The sequence below is a fragment of the Guillardia theta genome (genome assembly GCF_000315625.1).
Source record: "Guillardia theta CCMP2712 unplaced genomic scaffold GUITHscaffold_189, whole genome shotgun sequence".
NCBI lineage: Eukaryota > Cryptophyceae > Pyrenomonadales > Geminigeraceae > Guillardia > Guillardia theta.
Window position 1 is genome coordinate 1 of NW_005434487.1, and position 25280 is coordinate 25280.

At 51.4% G+C, this 25280-nt stretch overlaps 5 protein-coding genes across 5 annotated transcripts; 3 read left to right on the forward strand and 2 right to left on the reverse strand.

Moving 5' to 3' along the window:
• Nucleotides 1-1334: 1334 nt before the first annotated feature.
• GUITHDRAFT_166522 (hypothetical protein) lies at nt 1335-3049 on the reverse strand. The gene is made up of 7 exons (XM_005820123.1): nt 2979-3049; nt 2515-2909; nt 2280-2464; nt 1898-1951; nt 1781-1853; nt 1440-1496; nt 1335-1392 (listed from the first exon to the last, which is right to left on the reverse strand). The coding sequence occupies exons 2-7, from the start codon at nt 2900-2902 to the stop codon at nt 1367-1369; spliced, it is 783 nt and encodes a 260-aa protein (XP_005820180.1). The 5' UTR covers nt 2903-2909; nt 2979-3049; the 3' UTR covers nt 1335-1366.
• A 2240-nt stretch (nt 3050-5289) lies between these two features.
• Nucleotides 5290-9586, forward strand: GUITHDRAFT_81653 (hypothetical protein; the record flags this gene model as incomplete). Its single annotated transcript, XM_005820124.1, has 3 exons — nt 5290-7605; nt 7883-9294; nt 9439-9586. The coding sequence occupies 3 exons, from the start codon at nt 5290-5292 to the stop codon at nt 9584-9586; spliced, it is 3876 nt and encodes a 1291-aa protein (XP_005820181.1).
• A 92-nt stretch (nt 9587-9678) lies between these two features.
• Nucleotides 9679-12521, reverse strand: GUITHDRAFT_166523 (hypothetical protein). Its single transcript, XM_005820125.1, has 8 exons — nt 11718-12521; nt 11549-11669; nt 11401-11486; nt 10933-11314; nt 10738-10883; nt 10602-10625; nt 10219-10285; nt 9679-10102 (listed from the first exon to the last, which is right to left on the reverse strand). Exons 1-8 carry the CDS (start codon nt 11988-11990, stop codon nt 9780-9782), a joined length of 1422 nt encoding a protein of 473 aa, XP_005820182.1. The 5' UTR covers nt 11991-12521; the 3' UTR covers nt 9679-9779.
• A 3008-nt stretch (nt 12522-15529) lies between these two features.
• GUITHDRAFT_120602 (hypothetical protein) lies at nt 15530-21931 on the forward strand (the record flags this gene model as incomplete). Its single annotated transcript, XM_005820126.1, has 34 exons — nt 15530-15591; nt 15657-15708; nt 15759-15829; nt 15874-15921; nt 15967-16040; nt 16086-16291; nt 16398-16440; nt 16491-16614; nt 16664-16708; nt 16842-16927; nt 16982-17100; nt 17148-17315; nt 17370-17460; nt 17510-17574; nt 17623-17841; nt 17889-17935; nt 18197-18260; nt 18307-18389; nt 18595-18650; nt 18697-18899; nt 19154-19269; nt 19380-19515; nt 19926-19946; nt 20182-20241; nt 20286-20327; nt 20376-20485; nt 20651-20774; nt 20823-20957; nt 21008-21048; nt 21102-21267; nt 21368-21447; nt 21492-21579; nt 21624-21670; nt 21913-21931. The coding sequence occupies 34 exons, from the start codon at nt 15530-15532 to the stop codon at nt 21929-21931; spliced, it is 3111 nt and encodes a 1036-aa protein (XP_005820183.1).
• Nucleotides 21932-22887: 956 nt separating this feature from the next.
• Nucleotides 22888-23232, forward strand: GUITHDRAFT_120603 (hypothetical protein; the record flags this gene model as incomplete). The annotated part of the gene is made up of 2 exons (XM_005820127.1): nt 22888-23040; nt 23095-23232. 2 exons carry the CDS (start codon nt 22888-22890, stop codon nt 23230-23232), a joined length of 291 nt encoding a protein of 96 aa, XP_005820184.1.
• Nucleotides 23233-25280: the final 2048 nt, after the last annotated feature.

Genomic DNA, 25280 nt, shown 5'->3' on the forward strand with positions numbered 1-25280 from the left:
ATCATCATCATCATCATCTCCATCATCATCATCATCATCATCTCCATCATCTCCATCATCATCATCATCATCATCATCATCATCATCATCATCACCACCACCACCACCACCACCACCACCACCACCACCATCATCATCATCATCATCATCATCATCATCATCATCATCATCTCCATTTTGCTTCGTCTATTCCTACTTCCCCCCATCTTTCACATCCTCTTCTCTTCTTTCTCATTTTCTCCTCCTCTGCTCTCTTTTTCTCCGTTCGTCTCTCCGTTGTTTCCCTTCTACTTCTGACCCTCATCGCACCAGCTCGACTACATCATGGGAGTAGCAGAGGAGGCGTTGAAAGCTCGAGCATACGATCGTGCCAGGTTTGAATATTTATGACAAATACCTCCTGCTCCTGCTCCTGCTCCTGCTCCTGCTCCTGCTCCTGCTCCTGCTCCTGCTCCTGCTCCTGCTCCTGCTCCTGCTCCTGCTCCTGCTCCTGCTCCTGCTCCTGCTCCTGCTCCCTCCCGTTCCCCTTCTCCTCCCGTTCCCCCTTCCCCCTTCCCTCCCTCCTGCTCCTCCTCATCTTTAATCTCCTTCTTCAGCTCTGTTCTCTTTTCATCGCATTTCCCTCCTCCTCCCCTCCCCTCCCCTTTTGGCTCAACCCCGCCTCCTCTCTCCTCACCGTCCTCTCTTCCGTCGCTCCTCCCCTCCCCCCTCTCGTCTCTCTCTCCCCCCCCCTCTCGTGTTTCCCCCCCCTTCTCCTCCCTCTCACATCTGCAACCAGGGAGCTTGTAGCAGAGGCGAAACTTTCATGCAAGGACGAAGAGTTCTATCGCACAGTCATCCTCCCCCTTGGTGCCCAACAGCTTCAGCGCTACTCCATCCTTCCTTCACCCTTTCCTCCTACATCCCCTCCTCCTTCATCCCCTCCTCCTTCATCCCCTCCTCCTTCATCCCCTCCTCCTTCATCCTCTCCTCCTCTCTTCCTCTCCTCTCCTCCTCTCCTCATCCCTGTCCCCCTCCGCCCCCCCTCACAAATCCTGCTTCCTGCTCCTCAGCAAATTTCTCCTTCCTCTGCTTCCCTTCTCTCCTTCACTTCCCCTTCCCGCGTAGTCCTATCTCCCGCGTCCTTCTCTCCCATACTTCCTTGTATCCTCCTTCCCTTCCTCTCCTCTCCTCCTGCTGCCCCTCTCTATCTCTCCTCCTGCCGCCCCTCCTTCCTCCCTCTGACTCGTGAGCAGGCAGACGGATCGAGGAGGAAGCAATCAACGACCCGTATGCCAGATGAGACAACAGCTTTAATTCAACAAGGGCACCAAACTCCTCCTCCTCCTCCTCCTCCTCCTCCTCTTCCTCCTCCGCACTCCACTGCTCATCGTCGATCCACGAGCTCCTGACCTGTTCCCGCCATTCTCATCCTCCCGCACAACCCGCATCCTCCTCACCTGCTGCCTCAGCACGAAGAGCGTCCAGCGCCTTTGTGAACGCCCAGATGGCAACCGCTGCGAGAAAATCTCAATCACTGCTGCTGCTGCTGCTGCTGCTGCTGCTGCTGCTGCTGCTGCTGCTGCTGCTGCTGCTGCTGCTGCTGCTGCTGCTGCTCCTGCTCCTGCTGCTCCTGCTGCTGCTGCTCCTGCTCCTGCTGCTGCTCCTGCTGCTGCTCCTGCTCCTGCTCCTGCTCCTGCTCCTGCTCCTGCTCTCTTCTTTCCTTCATTCTCTTTCCCCTCCTCTCCCCATCCCTCCTCCTCGCTGCCCCCTCCCCTCCTCTCTCGCTCTCTATCCTCACCAGGACTCCAAATCACCATCCAGCTGAGAAGGTTCTGTATCTGAGCCCAGTTTGCGCCCGGGTACAGGAAGCCCTGCAGAGACTTCAGCTTCCCCTCAACTCTCAGACAAGACTGACCGAAATGAGAATGTTGACTGGGACTGCCAGGATGAGAAACATGGTAGCGGAGATCTGCGGGAGGGTCAAGGGAGGAGAGGAGAGGAGAGGAGAGGAGAGGAGACAGAGGAAGGAGACAGAGGAAGAGGGGAGAGAGACGAAGGGGGAGGGAGAGCACAACGTTAGAGAGGGAGAAAAGCGGAAAAGGACAGAGGAGGAACAAGCCCTTGTGAGGGTTGGTTGGATGGGGAGAAAGGGGAGGATGAGAGGGAGATAGAGGAGACCAGAAGAGGAGGAGGAGGATGGGGAGGGCAGAACGAGGAGTAGGAGAAAGAGAGCAGCAGCGGGAGGAGGATGGGGAAAAGGAGGAGGAGGAGGGGCGGGGGGGTAGGGAGGGAGGAACCTTGAAGATGTCGGTATGGTAGACATCCTGTGCTAGATAGGCAGCAAGACCGATAAGAGGGCTCCAGATAGCCGCGAGCTTGAGCAGCCCAACTACTTGCTTGCGCATCTCCTCGCTACTGGCGCCCTCCTTCCACTTCTCGTAGGGCAGGTACTCGCCGACCAGCTTGTGCTCGCCTCCTTCTCCTTGACGCTGGATCAGCACAAAATGAGGAGAAGGAGGAGAGGCGGCAAACCTTCCTCTGACGCCAGCACGTACAACTGGTCTGACCTCCCTCTCAGCAACCCCTCCTGCAACCCCTCCTGCCCTGCCGTCGTCCTCTGAAGGGAGAGATCATGGGCAGACGCAGCAGGCGGCTGCGAGGAGGAGAGGAGGAGAGGAGCAATGCAGGCAACTGCCATCGTCTTGAGGCCCTGCTGCATATTGCCGGTCGACTTCCTGTCCTGCTGCGAACCGGGCCGGAGCTGGCAGACAGGTCCAGTTGCAGACCTGTGCGGAGCGCTTCCCTCCCTCCTTGTGCCGAGGAGGGAGAGCCGATGAGCGGCTCCTGAGGAGAGCATGAAGCCTGATGATGGCACCATGCTGCATGATGCGACGAGCAAGAGGAGCTTGCACGAGAACATTTTCCTTCTTCAAACGAGGCATGTCAGGAGAAGAACAGGGAGAAACAGAGAAGTTATTTGCAAATCAGTTGCTCACAGCTAACAGTTGATGATTAGGATCTTATTCCTCCTCCTTCGACAAAGACCGATAGAGAAGTTTATCGTCCTGCAATGAAAATCATAAAAACCCATGATCGTCTAGACAAGCCATCGCAGTTTGGTCGCCAACTTATCAATCCTTCTCATCTGCTTCATCTTCATCTTCCTGGCATCGCATCTTACTGCTTCGTTCTACGTATTCTGCCATCATCGCCTCTTCTGTTTAACCCTGCCGCCCACTCGCTCCTGTTTGCCTCTGCTCTCCCGGCTCGGCCATGGCGGGGTCCTGTAAAAGAAGTTTGTTTTTCGTCCGAGACAATTTTAAGATTATATATGTTATTGTTTACTTCTACCAACAATCAACTATATAAAGTTTTAGTTTGTACATGTCCATTAATAAAGTACTGAATATTTGTGGTAAATGTATATAAATCAATACTAACGGATGCCATAGGAGAGCCGTAAAACTTGGTATCATCGCCCCCTTTTACAATCAATTTGTAAAAAACCTCCTCGATCGGGGCACAGTAGCCCGGGGCCCGGCACTCAGAGCCGGGAGCGGGCCGGGCCCGGTGCCGCCACTGCGCCGCGTGCCTGGCAGTGCCCGGCGCCGGGTCATGTTGACCCGTGACTCCGGCTAGAGTCCCGGAAATCCAGCAGTGAAGAGCCGGGGTTGATCACGTTGTCACGTCTCTCGTCACGTCACCGGAAGTCACGTCCCCCTCCCCACCAAGTCAGGGAGGTTACCCCGGCCCCATTCTACTGACCGTCCCGGCTGAGGTACCCACCGGTGGAGGGAAATGTCCTATAGGTGGGGTACAAGTTCTATGTGACGAAGCGAAAGGAAGGGGGTGGTATGTGGAAAGAAGGGGGTAGTCAAACCTCACTAGGGGGTAGGGGTTATCCAACTTGACCATGTCCCCCGTATACGTAGAAAGGATCATTATTCGATGACCACCCCTTGGAAACTCTGACCCCCTACCCTTCATTTCTGATCAATTAGATGGTCTACAACGGGGTACTGGAGTTCAGATGGGGGTGGGTCTACCTACGACAAGTCCTTCAAGCTATATCCCTTACCCCCATCCCCCAGTCAGCGCATTCAATAACCCCCACCCTCTTTTGTACGTCATAGTACCCCTATATTTACATGTGAAAGTCATGACAGGAAGTACCCCCACCCCGACATTATCTCTGTCAGGTACAGTTTTCACCCCTTCACTGAGCAGCCTACCTACCCCCACCCACCCCTTTTTAACCTCTAGATTTACCCCTGTTGGAATTGTAGTCAGCAAGCGATGACCCCACCCCTCTAACAATAAAAAATCAATGGTGAAACAGGGGTACTTGATCATAGTTCCATGTCAGACCCCATGACACACCACCCCTTGTTGCATGCGGAAAAGTACCCTACCCCAAGGTAGTTGCGTCCCCCCGATCCCAAAGCAGATGGAATGTAGCAGTAGCAAGACTGGGGAAGTGGACAAGGAGCAGGAGGAGGAGAAACTTACGAGGCCGAGGAAGCAGGACGAGAAGTCTATGGGGGAGGGAGCGATGGCAAGATGAGATAAAGCTGGGATGAGGAGAGTATCGTGAAGGTATGACAAGTCATTGGGGGCAGAAACGGTATGGTAGAATTTCTTGCGAACGATATACTCTGTCTCATATTGTTGACATGTTTGCAAGAGAGAGAGAGAGTGAGCGAGCGAGCGAGCGAGCGAGCGAGTGAGTGAGTGAGTGAGTGAGTGAGTGAGTGAGTGAGAGGGAGGGAGGGAGATGAATAGATAGAAAATTGATTCAGTCGGCTGCCTGGTGCTGATTCTCTCGCAGGTATTGAAGTCATCTGTTAGCAATAAGGAAAGTTTTCGGCGAGCAGCGAAATTGAGGCATCGAGCCAAAGCGGCGGCATCAACCACACGGAATGTCCACCTACGCTGACATCGTCAACGTGTGCGGGCCAGAAGATGTAAGATTGCCTCCTCCCCTTTGCTTCTTACTCTGATCTGGATGCGACGCAGAATGGCGGGCTAGTGCGCGAATCGTCGCTGCACATCCTCGTCGACGAGGGGGACACGTCCTCTCCCGACGGGGAGGCGGAGGAGTCCTCCAAGACCCCCTTGACCATGAACGACATCCTCACGCCGGGCATTGCGCGCCGAGCTTCCCAGCAAGACGTCATGTCGCAGGCTCGCAAGCTGGCGGGCCATGGGCAGGGCCCCTGCTACGTGGCAGTGCGGGAGGTGTCGGTGGTAGGGCAAGCGAACCTGTCCAGCAACGAGTTCGCGACAGTAGGGAGCGCTGTGCTGGGGATGCTGAAGGGGTTGACCCTGCAGCGGCAGAAGCAGATTATGAAGCCCGTCCTCACCAAGATCGACACGGCGTTCGCTCCAGGCAAAATGTGCCTCGTCCTCGGCCCCCCGCACAGCGGCAAGTCAAGCATGCTCAAGTCTATCGCCGACATCCTCGACTCGAGCCTCGACCTCAGCGGAAGCGTGAGCTTCAACGGTGTCCATCCCGCTCGTTGCATTCTGCCGCGGATAGTCTCGTACACCCCCCAGGTGGACAACCACACGGCAGTGCTGACAGTGAGGGAGACGCTTGACTTTGCCTTCGACTGCACCTGCTCCAAGTTCGTGCACGAGGTCGCCAAGAAGAACGGGCTGAACCTGTTGGAAGCGAAGCACATGGGAATCAACCCAAGGAACCGGGTCGACGTCGTGCTGCACTACTTGGGTCTCGAGCACTGCAAGGACACAGTGGCGGGCGATGGGACCTTGAGGGGGCTGTCAGGAGGAGAGAAGAAGCGACTGACGATAGCAGAAAAGCTGGTGGGAACTCCCATGGTCCACTGCATGGACGAGATCACCACTGGGCTGGACTCGTCGGCAGCCTTCGACATCATCGAGACGATCCGCAACTACTGTCAGATCTTCAACAACACCACCATCATCTCCCTCCTCCAGCCCACTCCGGATGTTGTCAACCTCTTCGATGAGGTGCTGGTGCTGGGGGAGGAAGGGACGCTGGTGTACCACGGGCCCGTGGCTGAAGCTCGAGGCTACTTCAACGACGTGCTCGGCTTCTCCTGCCCGGCCTCCGTCCCGCTCGCAGACTTCCTGGTGTTTGCGTGCACCGATGAGGCGAGGAACTTCTGGGACGACAGCAAGGAGAACGAGCCGCCGACCTGCAGGGAGATGAGCGACAAGTGGAAGAGATCGAAGCTGAACCACACCTACATCCTTCCTCGCTTCCAGCTGGCCGCCGAGGCTGGGCGGGACCCGCAAAACAACCCAGTGAACATGAAGCCCTGGACTGATGTGTACGGGGCTTCCTTTTCTACCTTGCTGCGGGCGACATTGACCAGGGCGGTCAAGGTGAAGCTCAAGAACGTGGTGCTGCTGAGAGGAATCTTCATCCAGAGGGTCGTGCAGTCTGTACTGATCGGGACTATCTTCTGGCAGACGTCCAACGCAGGGCTCAAGATCTCGATGCTCTTCATGCTGGCGTCGATCCTCTCCATGAGCAACATGTACATTGTCGACGTGACGGCGGCGAAGAGAGGAGTGTTCTACAAGCACAAGGACTCGGGCTACTTCCCGACATGGTTGTACACGACCTCCGAGTTCATCGTGGACTTGCCCGTCCAGGTGTTGGAAGTGATCATCATAGGACTCATCACTTTCTTCTTCATCGGGTTCGAACACTCTACCTTCCCCATCTTCTTCGTCGGCCTCCTCCTCGTCTGCCTCGCCTTCACCAACGTGTTCAAGGCCATCACCGCCCACACCCGCTCCTCCGCCGGCTCTCACGGCATGGCGATCGGCTTCGCGGCACTGTGCATGTGCTTCTCAGGGTACATGGTGACCAAGTCGACTATCCCCGACTTCTTCATCTGGATCTACTGGATCGTCCCGACCCCCTGGATCCTCAAGATCCTGGCCCTCAACGAGTTCAAGTCTCCCGGCAAGGACGGATACTACGACCAGATCGCTCCGGGGACGAGCACGAGGCGGGGAGACGTCTTTCTGACGTCCTTCTCCATCCCTACCGAGTCCTACTGGATCTGGGTGGGCTGCATCTACATCATCGCCCTCGTCGTCGTCTCGCAGATCGTCTACACCCTCGGCCTCCACTACCGCAGGCTCGAGGACGTGAAGCCCTCGGTGGTCAACCAGAGGAGTCGCCCGCACGAGGCGAGGCCCGGCAAGGCCGAGCTCGACTCGGAGATGCGGCTAAACCTGAGGGGAGGGCAGCAGCACAGCAGCAACTCGGGCGCCTTCGCTGTCCTTGAGGGCGTCAGGCACAGGCCTCCCGTTGTCACCGTCCTGCTCAAGAACCTCGGGTACTCGGTGGAGGTAGAGCAGAGCACGGAAGCAGGGAAGGTGAAGCAGACGAAGCAGCTGATCAACCAGGTCAACGCTGTGTTCGAGGCTGGGAAGATCACGGCGCTCATGGGAGCGTCGGGCGCGGGCAAGACGACGCTCATGGATGTGATAGCAGGGAGGAAAACGTACGGGAGCATCACGGGAGAGATCCTCATCAACGGCTACCCCCAGGACCTCAAGACGTTCGCCCGTATCAGCGGCTACGTCGAGCAGACTGATATCCATCTCCCTGCTCAGACTGTGAGGCTCCTCCCTTCACTTTCTACCCTTCCTCCTTGGTCTTCCTTCCTGCCTCCCTCCCTCTCTAACTCGCTCTCGCTCGCTCCTCCTTCTCTTCCTCCCTCGTTCTCCTTCCGTCCTTTTCTCCTTCTCATTTCTCTCTTCCTGCTCCTGCTCCTCGTACTGTTCCTCCTGCTCCTCCTCCTCCTCCTCCTCCTCCTCCTCTTCCCACCTCTTCCCTCCACCTCCTCTTCCTCTTCTTCCTCCTCCTCCATCCTCTACTCACTCGCGCTGGCAGGTGCTGGAGGCCCTTCGATTCTCTGCAGTGCATCGGCTGCCTCGGGAGATGACGTGCAGGGAGCGGGAGGACGTCGTGCAGGCGGTGGTGGACCTGGTGGAGCTACACCCCATCCTCAACAAGATGATCGGAGTAGCAGGAGCAGGACTGTCAGTGGAGCAGATGAAGAGGGTAACGATAGCCGTGGAGATGGCAGCCAACCCCAGCGTCCTCTTCCTCGACGAGCCCACGTCCGGCCTCGACACCCGCGCTGCTCGGGTGGTGATCCGGGTGATCAGAAGGATAGCAGCAGCAGGAAGGACGGTGATCTGCACGGTCCACCAGCCATCGCAGGAGATCTTTTCCATGTTCGACAACCTGCTGCTGCTCAAGAAGGGAGGATGGGTCGTCTACAACGGGGACATGGGCCCTGAGGAGCCCAACGGGCTGGACGGGCACGCCTACCACACGTCGGGGAACATGATCCGATACTTTGAAGCGATCTCGCCGGTCAAGTGCGAGGCAGGGGACAACCCGGCAGAGTACATGCTAGACGTAATCGGTGCTGGGATCAACAACGATGGGCCGCACGAGGAGATCGACTTTGCGGCTCACTACCAGCAGTCGGAGATGGAGAGGAGAGTGCTGGAGAAGATCGAGAACCTGGTGCCGGGGCAGGAGATCAAGTTCGAGCACACGTTTGCTGCTCCTCTGTCGAAGCAGCTCTACTTCTCCGCGAGGCGCTGGATCGCGTGCTACTGGAGGACGGTAGGATACAACTTCAACAGGATCCTCGTCGTCACCATCATCGCCTTCCTCTTCTCCCTCAACATCACCCACCTCGACCTCGGCAAGGTGTCAACCCAGTCAGACCTGCAGTCCTACAACGGTATCCTCTTCGCCGGTGTCTTCTTCACCTGCGCCGTCCAGACCGGCATGGCAGTTGCGATCATAGGAGACTCGAAGCTTGTGATGTACAAGGAGCTGGCCGCAGGCATGTACAGCCCCTTGAGCTTCATCTTCGGCCTCACCGTCGCCGAGATCCCCTGGCTAGTCGCCATCGTCTTCCTCCACACCACCGTCTTCTACCCGCTGGCGGGGCTCTGGCCGAGCGCCTACTACATCGCACTCTACTGCATCTCGCTCTTCCTCTTCGCCACCACCTTCTGCTTCTGGGGGCAGATGCTCGCCGCTCTCCTCCCCAACACTCAGACGGCCTCGCTGGTGGCAGGGCCGACGGTGGGGATCATGGTTCTCTTCTGCGGCTTCTTCATGCCTGTCTCCGTCATCCCCTGGCCCTGGAAGCTCTTCTACTACGTCTTCCCAGCTCGCTACGGCCTCAAGGCCATCATCCCCCGCCAGTTCTACTGCAGCTTGAGCTGCATCGCCGAACGCCAGGACCCTTCCCAGCTCATCTTCTGCAACAGCCCGGGGTTCGCCGCTCTATCCCTTGCTGACTCGCCATACCTGGCAGACGGGCCAGGTTGCAGCATCATGACGGACAGGACGCAGCAGGTGCAGTACATGCAGGGGAAGGAGTGGATGCTAAAGAACCTTGGGGACGCGACGCTGTACAGGATGACAGTGTGGGACTACTGGAGCATCACGACCCAGTCCAACGTCGACGACAGCAACTTCTTCATGCTCATCCTCATCGTCTTCATCGTCGGCTTCAGAACCATCACTTTCCTTGCGCTGAAGCACCTCAAGCACATTAAGCGATGAAGTAGACGAGCAAGGAAGCAGGAGAGTCTGTCGAGTGTTTCAACATGTAAATAGAAAAAGTCGTTTGATCCCTTTTCTTCCCTTCCCTCTCTCAGGATTTCACTGAGTTTATTCGTCATCAATCACGTTCAGCTCAGCGCCTCCTCCGCCATGAAGATGCCCATGGCGGCCCCTTAGCGCCCATGGCGGCCCCTCAGTGCCCATGGTTGGGCCTCTTGTTGGGGTCAGTCCCCTCAGGGTGCTCGCTCTTGCGCTTGTGGTCGGCGTGAGCCCCGTGATGATGATTCCTGCGATCCTCTTGGAGGAACTTCTGGAAGACCTGATCTGACTTCTTGTAGCACTCCTCGCCCACACGGCCCATCTCTTCCTTCTCGCCTCGGATGGCGATGAGATGCCTACAAGTTCTGCGCTCATCCACTTCCGAGATGTTGCGCCAGATCAAGCAAGTGCACGAGTACACGTTGCCGACTTTCTTTAGCTCGTACACTTTCGAGCCTTCATGCAACACTTTTTCACCTGGGACCGATGTCAACAGCACAACACTTAAGGTGGTGAAAGACAGGCAACTGGGGCGAGGTGAGAGGAAATAAGAACGTGGAGAGGGGAAGAGAGAACAGAGAAAGCTGGGGTACCTCGCTCTAGCCTTGCGCACTTGTCTTGCAGTTTGGCATCCGTGGAAGAATGGTGACCATTCGGACGCTGGTCACGACCAATCTTGTTTCAGCATCAACGGATTGATCGCACACCGACGTCCTCATGATCTATCCCACTTCACATGCATCCATACAAGAGGACACAGAGACAGATAACATGGAGGTCGGGCAAACGCACCTAAAGTTAGGAAGAAACGATTCTAGCAAGGAACAAGGTATATCAAGTGAAACATTAAATCTCTCCCACATGTCATAATCTCGACTTTCCTCACGAGGGAGAAAGGCAATGGAAACATTTCAGACAAGCAAACGCAACAGCTTTTCAACCATGCTATAAGCACACGTGAATGGGCTTCTATTACCGAATGGGTTGGTTGACCAGCCGGCTGTATATCGTAGATTACAGTTGGTCGAACATGAACAAGAGTCAGCCCTCATCAGGCCAACCAAACAAAACTTGCACACGAATTTCAACACGAGCAACAAAACAATCATAACCTTGGCTGCCTCCTGGGTTGGAGAAGGCTTCGCCTCCGAAGCTGTTTGGCTACCTCCACCAGTACCGACTTCCGTGCTGTTGGCCTGCGCTTGACTTGCAGCTACGTGTGCCTCATCATACAAGTCAAGCAGCTTGTTCTGAACATCTGGAACGGCATCACTCTCCTGCTGAGAAACAAGGTCGTGGAGAATCACCTTCGATGGATTCCCGCGTAACTTGGGACGAGTCGAACACACACTGTTCCTTCTCTGTTCTTCGGTACTTGACCAACTCCTTGATCCATTTCTTCATCTTTTCGATTTGGAACTTGTTGATTTTGAGGGCCAACGCGACGCAGCCAATCGCGATTACACTCCCTTCATATTGTAGCGGAAGCGTAATGGTAGTTGAATCGTTTGCCATAGCATTTGCCCTACAAAGGATATCCTCGCCAAGATCCGTGAGCCGAAAATCGTCACCATCATCCTTTGAAGTCAAGCTCCTGGTTTCTTCGGGCTTGCGTTTCTTATCGATGAAATGGATAAAAGACCTCATGTAGGCCACAGGATGATCAACTTTGAAGTCAAACCCCAAAACCTGTATACTTTCAGCATGGAAAGATTCGCAAATCCGTAGCATACGTGTAGAATTACTCTTTCGCACTGAAGGATGTTGGTACGCACAGCCTGGAATCCTTCTGAGTCTTCTTCTATTTCCCACTTTTTGCGCACAACTTGTCCTTGAGCATTGGTTTTCTCTGCAACTTCCCCTGAGATTCATTTCAGTGACCAGAAAACCAAAATCAGTCCCACAACTAAATCTATGCCTCACCGAAAGGAAGCTTTCCGGATGACAAGTAGTCCAACTTGTTGAGAGCCCAGATGAATTGCTTCAAAGGACGGAGACATTCTTCACTCTTGCAGGCCAAGAAGAGGCAAGTAACTCCAACAATCTATTTCGCAGGGTCAAATTTCGCCAGGTGCGAAGGATGTTTGGATACCTTGGGATTTTGACGACCCTCTGCCATCGATTGAACCATAAAAACTCGATGGAAGAAAACTTTCCCAGAGTTGATCGCACACAAGGATGCAGGAGGTTTGATAAGCTGTCCTAGCTCAGCAATCAACTTGCATACACTTTTCCTTTTTGTGCGCTCCAGTTCACGCGTCATCTTGTCTTGTCGCGATGGAGTATTTTCCAACTCGTGTTCGCTGAACAGCCATGGCTTTCTTTCGGTTTCAGTAGCAACTTGTTGAGTCCCTGACTCAGTCATTGTGCAATGAGGTATCAACAACAAGCCCTTTGCAGTCGAGAGTCAGTGCTCCAGAAGAATAACGACCCTCTTCAGACGATGTCACTCATACAAAGCCTATACAGTTCAGTCTTGTTCACGGGATGTGATATCAGAAGCGCAAGTCCTGTTCAAGAAAGGAACATTTCTAACTTCTGATTGCGAGATCGACTTTCGGTAAACTTCTGCAAGGGCAACAAAACTCCCTTCAATAGTTCAAACTATACTGAGGTACAAGGGGAGCTTCAGAAGAAACTTTTACAACCACAAGTCATGCACGACCATGGTTGAAGCAATGTGTGCCAATTTCAACAGGAGCAAAAATATCTGATCAGATGCCAGGAGTTGAACTGCTGCACGTGGGCGCGGCGGGAGGCACCAAAAGGCGCTTCTCCACCGCGCACCGAGTACCTTTCCTTTTCTCCCTGTTGAGTTTGGAAACTTTTTCAGTACATCAATTCAAGGTCTGTAAATGAGATATCTTGTGGAGAAAAGCTCCTTTCGATGACCTTGTTTTTCATCGGTCAGTCGATAAACAACCACAACAAAGCAATGCATGCACATCAACTTCAGTGTCTGATATGCAGAAAGAAGTTGGATTTGCATAGATTGATTCAATGGACTTTGGTTGCAATGAAACAAGATGGAAAGAAACCATGCACTGAGAGTAGACAAGATAATTCATGATTGGTTCCATTGAATATCAAAATTCAACAAACTTCATACACGAATTTGGGACGCTCACTCTCTTTCCTTCAAGAACGCAACATGATGAGGACATCAAAAGACATAATGAAAATGTTATTATCACACGGTATTCAACAACGCGCAATGCATTTTAAGCCGATGCTTCTTCCTTCTTCCAACTCAGCAGCTCGCTCAACTTGCTTGCTCTGATGCTACTCTCATGTAGAAATGCAGCAAGTGCTGCAGCTGTTTAAGATCGCACAGTTGATCACTACAGCTGTCAAAGAGAGTGCTACGCCAAGTCAAGTAATACTGATGTACATCTTGAAGCAGCGATCTTGAAGCAGCGCTCGTGCTTGCCTACAAGACATCATCTCATGCTTTCACATCTTTGATGAAACGCTCCATTCTCATCATGATTCTCTCCGAATCCATGACAGAATTGGCCATTTTCAATGTACTCGGTGTATCGTTCCACATTCATCTCCTGGCTTCTGCTCTGCAAGATCCTCCCTTCTCCCTCGCCCCCCTCTCTCGTGTCAACCGATCCCCTCTCCTCTCCTCCCTCCTGTTTTGCGGCACCCGGCTGCAACCTGCCATCCTGTCTCAACCATCTTCGTGTTCCTATCTGTCACTTCCTTCTTCTCATTCTCTCCTCCTTCTCCTCCTCCTCCAGCATTCCCCGCTCCCTCCACTTCGCTCCCGCCGCCATCCTCCACCTCTCCGCTGCCACGCGCTGAACCACCCTACTTCCCCAATTCATGTAAACCACCCCTACCACCTCTGTGGTACCCCATCCATCCATCACCCCTTCAACCTTCAAACCACCCTGTCATCTAAGAGTTTAGGTATCACCCTACCCTACCCGAATCGCTTCTCATCAACATACCGAGGGGGTGAAAGTGTCCTTCAGGTACCCCTACCCTTCAGTGAGTTGCTGAGAACTCAAAATTTACCCACCATATGCAGCACTCAAACACCCCTACCCCCCTTTCAAATTCGCCCACCCTTCTTTGGACTTGGAAGTCCTGTACTGAGCAGGTTCTGGTACTAAAGAGATTTCATATTCTATTTGAAATTACATTTCACCTTCAAAATACAGGATCATTTGAAAAATACTCGAAATTATGTTATCTGATTTGGAAATTTATATGTCCTTTCCTTGCTTCGATAAAACTGATTCGTAGGTTTCGGCACTAATTTCCATGAATTACCTTCAAATTTCAAATCTCTCCGAACGGTACTAGAACTTCTGTACTGATATATATAAGTATGATCTAAATTTAATAGCAATTTTGGAAGGAAGGGGGTGGGTAGCTAACCGGTGGGGTACCTTTGCATGTGAGGGGGTGGGGTACTTGTTGGTAGGATTTTTGGAGCATGCTCAGGCAAGCGTGTGATAACGACGAAACATGCGAAGGAGCGACGGAAAGCAGAAGAAGGTGTGCAATGGTTGAAGAAAACATGCTGAGAGCAGGGACATGTTGCTGGATAAATGCTGGGATGATCGATTGGAGGACAGGCGGCAGGGAACCGGGATTCATCTGGAGCGGGGATTGAGGGCGAGGGAAAGAAAGAGTGAGATAGTGCTGCGAGAGGAACAGGGCAGGACTGAACCAGATGGCGGGATCGGTGCTGAATGAAGAGATAAATAAGAGAGCACAGGCCTCGACAAGAAGAAGGGATGACCATGTGGTGGTCGCGGAGCTCTGATTAGTGGTCGCAGAGAGCTTCAATCGATCGAAAGTGGTAAAAACATCAATGAAGACTTGCAAGAGTTTCAAATGGATACTACATTGATGCAGTTTCAAATGGATACTACATTGATGCACTAACGCACTGTGCAGGAAGTCATTGTCCACTGTCACAATAGAGACATTCATGATCGCTACAACCCATGTATTTCGATGAACATGATCAATAAAAGTTCGAGCAGGACCTGATTTCTTTCTGCACGAGAGTCTATAATCTCATCAACGACTCAGCTCACATTTCTTTCAAACCATATCATACATGTTATTCGAACTTCTTCATATCAAGGGCCTAAATACAGATCCGTCCGCCCCTTCCGACATGCACAAACAACTCCTCGCTTGCCTCCTCCTCTTCTTCCCCTTCCCCTTCCCCTTCCTCCTGCCTTCCCTGCTCCTCCAACAACTACTACCATGCCATGCTACTGCTACTTCCCCTGCCTCCTCCCGGCTCCCACGCCCGACTGGTATTTCCCTTCCCTTGCCGAAACATGCAGGCGTGGAGAACAAGGAAAAAGTGCTTAAAAGTGTTTGGCTACTTCTGGTTAAATTAGGCATAAAGCTCTTATTATAGAACTTTTTTACTTATAACTCACTAGCGATAAGTGGGAAATTCTTAATTTTAGCGTTATTTTGAGAGGTTGTCATTCAAAAAACATGGCGGGTGAAATATGAGCATGAAAGAAGGATCAAGAGGTGAGAGAAGGGAGGGAGGGAGGGAGGGAGAGATGGTGCGAGGGAGGCACGGAAGGAGGAGGAGGAGGAGGAGGAGGAGGAGGAGGAGGAGGAGAGACCGAGACAGAGACCGAGACCGAGACAGAGAGAGAGTGGAGGGAAAGAGCATGGAGGGTATTGGAGGGATGGGGTGACGAGATGATATGGGAAAGATGGGGCAGAGTTTTGTGAAGAGAAGTTTGAATCAATCAGATCACTGACAAGTAAACAAGCGGAGATGAGTCTGGATGTCGAGAGCATGGAGGCAGAGCGCATGATCATATCCAAGCATTGACCATCTTCAACAACTCAGCGCTATCGACAAGATGTGCGGCTCTCCATGAGATGATAGACTAGCGGACAACCCTCATGAAGACGGTTTCCGACAAGGATCTGCATGTCCTGCAGGAGATTATCGCACATGCTGAAAGGTGGGATGCTCTGAACGAACCATGGGCTCAAATGAAATCATGAAAGCTGACTGTCGTGCTGCTAGTTCGACGTCGGTCGTACCGCACGGAGAGCATGGCCAAATGTCGCTGGCTGATGTAGATGCTGGAGGCCGATTCTATGACGAGGTTGACATGGCTCTTGAAAGGTTCTCAAGAGCTACTCGATCATCTTGAGGAAGCATGGCTTGTCGCCGTCAGAGGACACGTTCTTCTATCGGTCTCCTCTGAGACTCAATGCACCTGCGCTTACAGATCCCACAGCCTGCTGCTGCAGATGTCCATGGACGGAAGCGGAGACTGGTGGAGGAGGTAAGGAGGTAGAGGACGTGTGCTGAGGCAGGTGACTGGCTGCAGGTTGGAAGCCGTCTGCAGCAGGACATGCACAGGAGGAGGAGAGAGGGCGAGGGACAGCACGGGGGTGACGCAAGGTTGAGAGGAGGAGGTGGTCAGAGGTCGTGCTGATTTGGTCGAAGCTTTTCGGAGGATGGTAACGGAAAGGATTCCTACTCACAACAGAAGGGGCGTGTACGAAGGTAGCGGGCTCGTCGCAGTGCACAGTCGTGGATGGACGAAGAGGTTCAACGACGAGAACGACATTTCTGTGTACCACGGGAACGCTCAAAATCGCAAGGCGGTGAAGAAGAAGAAAGATGAGAACCAGAGGATGGTCGAGGAGCAGGTGAGCCTTGTGACGAGGAGGAGGAAGGGGTGAAGAGTTTTCTGCTGCTGTTGAGGGATGTATCCTTGTTGGGGAGGAGGAGCACGAATCGACTGTGATGTTGCAGGCGCTGGAGAACTGGATGGTTGCAGTGAGTTTCTGGGAGCAATGTCCGTCCTCCTTGTGACCCGGCAGGTGGGTATCATGACTCTGCCTTCAGGCGTCAGCGTTCGGATCGTCCTCGCATGGAGGACGTTGGTCAGAGAGGCAAAGGAGAAGTTGATGGAACTTTGCTGCTACCTCGATCCGGCCAGCGCGTTTCCTGAGACGACGACGATGACGTGGTAGGGAGTGTTGGAGGAGACTTGACGGGAGTGATGTGGCAACGAACAGGATTTTGAGCGTGAAGTTTGTGCAGCTGAACTTGCTCCACAAGAGGTTGTTGATGTGATATGATGTGATGTGATGTGAGGCCAAGACATGTCATGTCACGTCATGTCATGTCACGTCATTTCATGCGATATGATGAGCGACATTGGGTTCTCAAGGACGTGTGGTGATAGATGGGCAGGAAAAGCTTGAAGAGAACATTTGATGAGCTCGTGATCAACAAGAAGTTTCAGAAGGAGAAGATGAGAGAAGCGATCGACATGTCCGGTACGAAAAACTTCTGACATCACCTGAAGTCCTGACATGCTCTTGTTGTTGAAGCTTACCAACGATTGACACTTTGCTTCTCTTGGATGAAAGTCTGGACGTATGAGTCTTGCTCAATCAAGAACAAGTTTGAGATCGTGTTTGTTCGCCACCTAAGACGAATCGTGTCTTGGGTAAGAGACTTGTGAAGAATTTTCTAACTCCCTGACGTTTCCTACAGGCTCTATTGTTCTGGATTGAAAATTCTGTGCGGGAGAGAGAAATGGTCCTTGGGATCAAAAGGTTTCTGCGCGCCAGAAGACGGATGTTGCTGCTCAAGACTTGGGGGGCCTGGGGACCTGAGGGGTTGGTGGGGAAGAAGAAGACATTGCGATTGAGATTCCATGAGGTGAGAAGATCGGAGGAGAGGAGCAGGAGCGGGATGACTATGCCTGTGGTGCAGCTGAAAAGAAAGATAGCCAAGAAAGTCTTCAGGGAAGCCTTCATGGCGATCTCAGAGGATTTGAGTGAACAAGCAATCTTTGCTGAACATGGTGAGGAGGAGAACCCAGATGGTGATCACTTTGTAAAGACTTGATGCAGGTAACAAAACAGTGAGAAAGAAGTTCTACAATCAGTGGCTGCAGTACGTGTCTCTAATGTCAGAGGTGATGGACATGTTTGCAAATGGCCAACATTCTGATTCTTGCAATCAGAGCAACTTGAAGCTCGAGGAGAAACTCACGGCTGAACAAGGAAAGAGGAGGAGGAGGGTGCTGGAATCATGGAGCAGGCACGTTGGAAGGATGAAGATGCTGATGGAGAAGTTGGCGACTGCGGAGTTGAAGTTCAAAGTCAAAATTCGGAGGAAACAGCTGAAATCATGGAAGCAAAAGACTTCTTTCCTGATGCGATTGAAGATGTTTGCCAGAATAGTCAGTCAGCGCCGTGCACAGTCGTACTGTAAAGGAATTCTGACAAGATGGCGCATGTATCAACAACTTTACCGTCTTCATATGCAAAAATCCGGTGAGAAACAACAAGTCGTGGGGTATGAACGAGCTGATACAGTACTGCAGCCTCTGCTTGGAATCATGAAAGATTTCACCTCCTCCGCCGACATCTGTCGAGGTTCTCAAATTGTCCCATCATCACATCTCATCTCATCTCATCTCATCTCATCTCATCTCCTCTCCTCTCCTCTCCTCTCCTCTCCTCTCCTCTTACCCTCCTCTCCTTCTCTCTTGTCCTCTTCGTGTTTTCTAGCTCTTCACTCATCCTTCTCAACAGATGGAGGATGCGGATGAAAATGTTCCTTAAGAGACTGGACAAGTTAGCAGCTGCTGATCGTCAGGTATTGCCTCCCTGTTGCCCTCCTCGTATCGTTTGCTAAGAACAAGAACAAGATGACAAGATCGTTGTCTTCCAAGTTCTTCAAGCTTTGGATTAATGTGATCTTTTACCTGCGGCTGAAGAAGAAGAGGTACCTTCACGACTGAAACTTTCACTTTTGAAAGATTTCTCAGTGTTGATGAGGCAAATTGTCTTTTCATGCTGCCTTGGATTCAGTTTTGGATATCAGAGTTCAGGTTGTTTCTCGTTGTCCTTGTTCACTATTCTATCGTAACACGAGAGCAAAGAACTAAACAACGGATGAGAATGAAAGGTCAAACAGTGACTTTGACAAGCGTGAAGAACCTTTCCAAGAAGGCTTTCAGGTGGTGGAAGAGAGCGAGAGAACAAGGTAACAACCGAATGACAAGCAACAGTTTGACTTTGATCTTTCAAAGGGACCATGGAGAGAAAGGAACTTGAGATGAGATTGCAAAGAGCTATCATGATTGTCGAGATGTTCAACTTCTTCACAAGATGGCGCGGTCAAAGAAACGTCAGCCTGTTCAACGTCAAGAGCATTCTCCGTCGCTGCCTCCGAGCCTGGAAATCACAGACTGCGATATCCTTGTTTGTGTGGATGAGACGAGAAAACTTCACTGTGAGTACCATAAGATAACGTTCTCCTCCTCCCAACCCCCAACTTCCGCCTCCTCTCCTCGGCTCTCCTCTCCTCTCCTCTCCTCTCCTCTCCTCTCCTCTCCTCTCCTCTCCTCTCCTCTCCTCTCCTCTCCTCTCCTCTCCTCTCCTCTCCTCTCCTCTCCTCTCCTCTCCTCTCCTCTCCTCTCTCCATTCATCCACTTCTCATCTCCCCTCCCTTAAGATGGTTTCAACTTACTTCCTCCCGTTTATCAGTTGCTGTTGTTGAGCAAGAGCCTCTACCTATGGAAAGAGATTCTTGTGCATCAACGCAACTTGAAGCAACTTGTGAACAATGTGGAAGAATTTTCGATGATGAAGACAACGAACAGGTCAGGACAAATGAAGTCACCCAAATGACATGAGATATTGTGAAGAGATTTCTTTCTGTTTGTCTTACGTGAATTTTCTTCTTTCAACGTGAATTTCACACTTTGTTCAGATTCTTCTCCTCTTGGCTTCATGTTTTCCATGTGAAGACTTCGCATGCGATGATCGTCGACAGCGCCTTGAGAGCAAAAGAAGGGAAGACTCGCTCGGCGTGTTTGGAGTTCTGGAAGATTTACATTATGACGAATGTGAGATGAAGATGCTCGGGAGAGTTATGTTTATGGAGTTGATGATTGAGATTGAGATGATGATAATGATGGTGATGATGGTGATGTTAATTATTTAGATGGTGGTGGTGGTGATGATGATGATGATGGATACGAATATGTTGCAAACAAACGGTGTTGTTAGTAGTGGTGATGACGATGATGATTATTTTCATGTTGTGAATTTAAAACTTATTGTCTTTCCTTCAGAAACGTCGTTTTTTCCGTGTCCGTCAAATCTTTTCACTTCGAAGGCCAAGAATTCTGAGAAAGCAGGTGCTAATCAGTCATGCCATGACCAACAATGTCTGCCGATCATGTCATGAAGTCTATTGTTCATCTTTTTCATCTTCTCAACAGTCGATCAGACCTCAACCTGACTTGGTTGTCAGTTCATGTATTGGATGGATATGGTCGACATGTCAAAGAGAGCTTCAGTACTCTGCAGCCTGCATGAGAATCGGCGGATGAGAGAAATTTTCACCGGCCTCGCCCGCGCCACGTTGAGAAGAAGAGAACTGTCTAGTTGCATTCTTGTACTCGTTGCAAAGAGGTGCAGGAATCGAGTGATCCGAATGTTTTGCTGCTGGAAAGAAGTAATTCCTCATGTCCGCAAGTTGTTGTTTGCAATGATTGTAATGTTTACAGCACATTCGTTACCTCGCACAACTTGTGGTGATCAAGCATTCTTTGTCAAAGTCCTGGAAGGTGAACACGAAGGGACGAGTTGTCTTTCTCCAACCTCTTTGCAGGTCTTCTGCATGAAAGAAGCCTTTCTCACGATGTTCCGACAAGTATGAACAAGTGTTGAGACACTGTCAATCATGACTTGATGTCTGCAGGTGAAGGAGAAGCTTGATAAGCAGACAAAACTTTCATGTTTGCTGCGAGCCCGCGATTTCTCCCTGAAATTTCGATGTTTCGGGAGGTTTGGCTGGAGCGGAATCACCAGGTGAGAGGAAAAGAGGAGGGCAAGAACGAGAGGGGAAGACGAACAGGTATCTGTGATGAGAAGAAGAGGATGATGAGAGAAGACATGATGAGAGGATAGGAGGCATCACAGGATTTGCTGGATTTCCCACGTGAGATGATTTGATTCACTTCTGTTCACTTGCAGACGAAACAAGAACCTTTCCGTCGCCTCATACGCAACGAGCGCACAACGTAATCACAATGTGAAGAGGAGGATGCTGCAGCTGTGGTGGACCGTCTTCAACACGAAGAGACAAGAACGACTAGAGGTCAGGTGCTGTTTGTTTTTCTTTCTCGTCTTGAAGTCTCTTTTGCAGGTACAAAACTTGGCGGCAAAGTTTGCAGAGGTGGAAAGCAAGAATTCTGCCTCTTTCATCGTCTTGACACCCTCTCAGCGTCGACAAGTCGAAATCTGGAACAAGATCGCTGCTGAGTTTCAGTTGCACGAGAATGTCAGTTGGAAAGTTTGCAGACTTTGAAGGTGTTGAGATGCAAGTGACAGGAGGAGAGAATCGATCTGCGCAAGAAATCGTCCAAGATGCAGTGAGTTGTGAACATTCCTGCGTTCTGGGAAGAATGAAGTTGTTCTTTGATAGAAACGTCTTCGTTGCATTCAAGAAGGCAACTCTGTTTCAAGTTGTCACAACAGCGCTCAAGCTGCAGTCTGTTCTTGTTCTGAAGCAATGGATCATTTCGCACAAACACCTTTTCTCCAGAGATCCTGCATTCTTCCAGGTCCTCTTCAAGATGAGATTGCTGAAGGTAAGCATTGCCCTTGACATTCGACAACATGATAATGATCGAGATACATTCATCTCATTGTCGAATCTCGGATGTGATTGATGAGATGACTTGTCAACAGGCGATGAGAAGTTTGTTCTCGTGGCATGACATCACCGTCAAGACAAGGGAGTGCAACCTTATGATCAACAGACACCTGAGGTCTTGCTCTTCTGACTCCTCACATATCAATGACTTCTGATCAGCGTGTTGGCTGTTGAGAACTTGCGAAGATGGAAGGCAACATGTCGTCTGCTACAATCAGAACGGGAGAAGCTTGCGGAGGCTGAGAATGTGAAGGAGAAATGTAGAGATGAGAGACTGAAACATGTCAACAGGTCCTCAGCGTGATCAAGTTGAACTTGTCTTGTGCATGGTGGCAGCGGTGGGTTCAGAGGAGATGTAGCTTCAAGAAACTTGAAACGAGAAGTCTCATGAGGAACTTGGAACAAACTGTGAGAGAGTGGAAGGCATGCTCAAGAATACTGAAAGGTTGTTCACCCCTCTTCCCTCCTCCCCTCCCCCTGCTCCTCTCCCCTCTCCTCTCCTCTCCTCTCCTCTCCTCTCCTCTCCTCTCCTCTCCTCTCTCTTTCTCTGTGCAAGTCCTTGTGTCTAACGTTGTAACAGGCTGCAATCACATCCGTGAACGTGTGGAGAGGAGAGAAGAAGCAGAGTTCTTCCTCCAATGGAAGTCGACAACAACCCTCGCGCGAGTTCAGACCGACTCTGCTCTCCAGTCCCTCCTCCTCCGTCGCCCTCCCTTGCTGAGCCTGACAGTGCGGCCGGTGATGGAAGCCTTGGTTGAGCTCGTGAGGAGGAGGAGGAGAAACCTGGGCAAGGTCCGATGGATGAGAAATCAAGTCGACAAGAAACTCTGTCGGGTCGTCTTCCTTGTATGGAAGGGTTTCTCACGCTTCGCACGGTATTCCTGTCCGCTCTCTACCTCTACCTCTACCTCTACCTCTACCTCTACCTCTACTCTAACTCTACTCTACCTCTACCTACTCTACTCGCTACCTACACTTCTCTACCTTTTCTCTACCTCTACTCTTCTCTCTCTCTTCCTCTCACGATCTTGCAGGGTCGTAGGTCATCTCCTCCACCACAAGTGGAACAGCAGGCGGCAGCTCGTGCTGCGGGCATGGAGGGAGGTGACGGCAAGCCGGAGGTTGCTGCGAGCGACAGAGCGAGCATGGCGGAGCTCCCTGCAGCACAAGCTCATCGCTGCTCCTGATCCTCCCCCTCCTCTCCTGCTCGCTATGGAGGCTCTCGCCTGGATCGCAGGAGGAGGAGGAAGCGGGTGGTGCCACGTGGTGATGGGCAGTGGGGAGGAGGAGGGAACGAGAGCGGCGGCGAGCATGAGCATGACACTGTTCATGTGGTGGTGGAAAGTTACCAGGTCACAACAGATTGTTTTGCGCTCTCTCAGCATTATCTGCTTCTGTGAATTCTTGTTATCTTGATCTGTGTTGGTGAATTTCATTCAATCTTGAATTTTATTTTTGAATGCGTTGTTGTGTTTGCTATTGCCAGTGTTGTTGTGTTTGTTATTTGTTCTCCTCTCTCCTCACTCTTTCTCTCCTCAGGTTCTTGCTAGTAGACATGTCTTTGGCAATGGCGCATGAGAAGACAAGAGCCGTTTCGTCTCCCGACAGACAGTACAAGACCATGATCTCCAACATCTCTCGCGCCATCAACACTTCTTCCCTGCTGATCGAACCAGATGACATGATGGTGAAGAGAAAGTTTGTCATGGTTGCAGCTGATGTCATGTGATGTGAGAGGAAGTGAATAACTTGCAGGTCTCAGGTCGACGATCGTGCTACTCGCTCACCTTCTTCTGTCTGGGACGTTGGAGATGTGCAGTCAAAGGCCTACAGAAGAAAGAGACGTGAGCAGTCGAGCAAGCTGTTGTTTTACATGTTGTTCATACATTCTTCGAGCTGATGTTTCATACGTTCTTCAAGCTGTTGTTTTACATGTTGTTCAAGCTGTTGTTTTACATGTTGTTCAAGCTGTTGTTTTACATGTTGTGCAAGCTGTTGTTTTACATGTTGTGCAAGCTCTTGTTTTACATGTTGTGCAAGCTGTTGTTTTACATGTTGTTCAAGCTGTTGTTTTACATGTTGTGCAAGCTGTTGTTTCATACATTCTTCAAGCTGTTGTTTTACATGTTGTGCAAGCTGTTGTTTCATGTGACTTTCATTCCTGTCTCGTGTCTTGATGGTCTTGTCGTGTACACTCTTTTCTTCTCGTCTTCTTGTTTGTGACTTGTTTCTGTCGCTGACGATCACTATCAGTCTGCGGCGCAAATGTCTGTCCTTCGCAACCACCTTGCGAAAGACGCGCGTGGTGGGTGGGATGAAGTATAATTTGATGAGCTGCTTGTGGAAGAGAGGTGAAGCAGATCAGAACAAGACGTTGTCTTCGGGGGCAATGACAAGATGTCTTGCCAGATTTTGCCAAGAGAGTCAAACAAGCGTGGACGAGATATTGTTTGCGAGGTCAAGAGGAAACGATTGTTCGTTGAGTTCACGAGATGTGGCAGAAATCTTGAAGTTCTGGAAGATTCTAAAAGAGGTGGAGATGTATCAATCGACGATGAAACACAAGACGCTTGTCAACATGGTTTGCCAATGGAATCTTGTTTCCAAGACTTTGGTGAGATGTTGTTCAGTGGTTGCTGTTGTTTGATTTCATTCTGTTGTGCTGTTGACTGTGTCGATGATCAGTAAAATATCTGTTCGTGTTGTTGTGATCAGTACGTGTCTTGCTCTGTTCCTTTCTGTTGCTGATGCTGGTGACTTGTGGGATGAACTTGCAGTCGGCAATCAAGCGTTTGAAGCACAAACTCTTCTCTCGGAGGCATATCAGGCTACCGCTGTTGTACTGGTCGTTAGAGGTGATGATGGAGAGAGAGGAGGAAGGGGTTAACAATGTTGCTGATGATCGAGAGAGAGAAGACAAGGAGGGCAATGTTGTTGTTGCAGCTGATGAGCTTTTCGGTTGCAGACGAAGAGGTTGCAAGAGATACGACACCTTCTCTCCTTCGTTCGTTACTCTCTCTTCTGTGCTCTTCCATTCTTAATTCGCTCACGTGCAGGCGAAGAAACGGAAATCCTTCGCGTTCATGAAGGACGTTTTCGTGGAGTTGAGGGTTTGGACCCCAAGGCTGAGAAGAGGAGCCATGTAAGATGTCTTGCTCTTTACTTCCTGTGTGCTCAATGGTGTGCGATAGGATGCAGAGGAGGATGTTTAAGACGATGAAACGAGAGGTGGTCTGGTGTTGGAGAGCGGTGACGATCCGATTCAAACAACTGGTAGTCCGGTTTCAGAGGTCTCAAGATGATGTGTCATGAGTTGTTTTCATGAGATACTGTTGACAGGTTGTACATGTCCGTCATTTTGACATGTTGGAGCTCTGAATGCCTTCGACTCCGTCAAGCTCTGACGTCCTTGATCGACTTGAGAGCGCGACGCTCCGCAAGGTCAAAAGCACATCTCTTCCTCTCCTTTCCCCTCTTCCTCCCCCCTCTCTCCTTCTTGCCTCCCGGCCTTCTCCTCTCCTCTCCTCTCCTCTCCTCTCCTCTCCTCTCCTCTCCTCTCCTCTCCTCTCCTCTCCTCTCCTCTCCTCTCCTCTCCTCTCCTCTCCTCTCCTCTCCTCTCCTCTCCTCTCCTCTCCTCTCCTCTCCTCTCCTCTCCTCTCCTCTCCTCTCCTCTCCTCTCCTCTCCTCTCCTCTCCTCTCCTCTCCTCTCCTCTCCTCTCCTCTCCTTCGTGTGACATTACTTCACAGCCTTGCTTTCAACGCATTTGTTTGCCTCCACCACGAGAGGAAAAGGAGGAAGCATATCTTCAACGTCATCAATGGTTCCTTGACTCCTCCCAGACCTGACCCTCTTCGCGCACGAAAACACTCCTCCCTCCCTCCTCCCTCCTCCCTCCTCCCTCCTCCCTCCTCCCTCCTCCCTCCTCCCTTCCTCCTCCACCTTCCTTG

Coding starts and splice junctions, on each gene's coding strand:
- GUITHDRAFT_166522 (XM_005820123.1), bottom strand. CDS start 2,902: ATGTTCTCGTGCAAGCTCCTCTTGCTCGTCGCATCATGCAGCATGGTG. Junction 2,465..2,514: donor CGTGCTGGCGTCAGAGGAAG/GTTTGCCGCCTC, acceptor TCCAGCGTCAAG/GAGAAGGAGGCGAGCACAAG. Junction 1,497..1,780: donor GATGGTGATTTGGAGTCCTG/GTGAGGATAGAG, acceptor ATTTTCTCGCAG/CGGTTGCCATCTGGGCGTTC.
- GUITHDRAFT_166523 (XM_005820125.1), bottom strand. CDS start 11,990: ATGACTGAGTCAGGGACTCAACAAGTTGCTACTGAAACCGAAAGAAAG. Junction 11,487..11,548: donor ATCCGGAAAGCTTCCTTTCG/GTGAGGCATAGA, acceptor AATGAATCTCAG/GGGAAGTTGCAGAGAAAACC. Junction 10,286..10,601: donor CTGGTCAACCAACCCATTCG/GTAATAGAAGCC, acceptor GGTCGTGACCAG/CGTCCGAATGGTCACCATTC.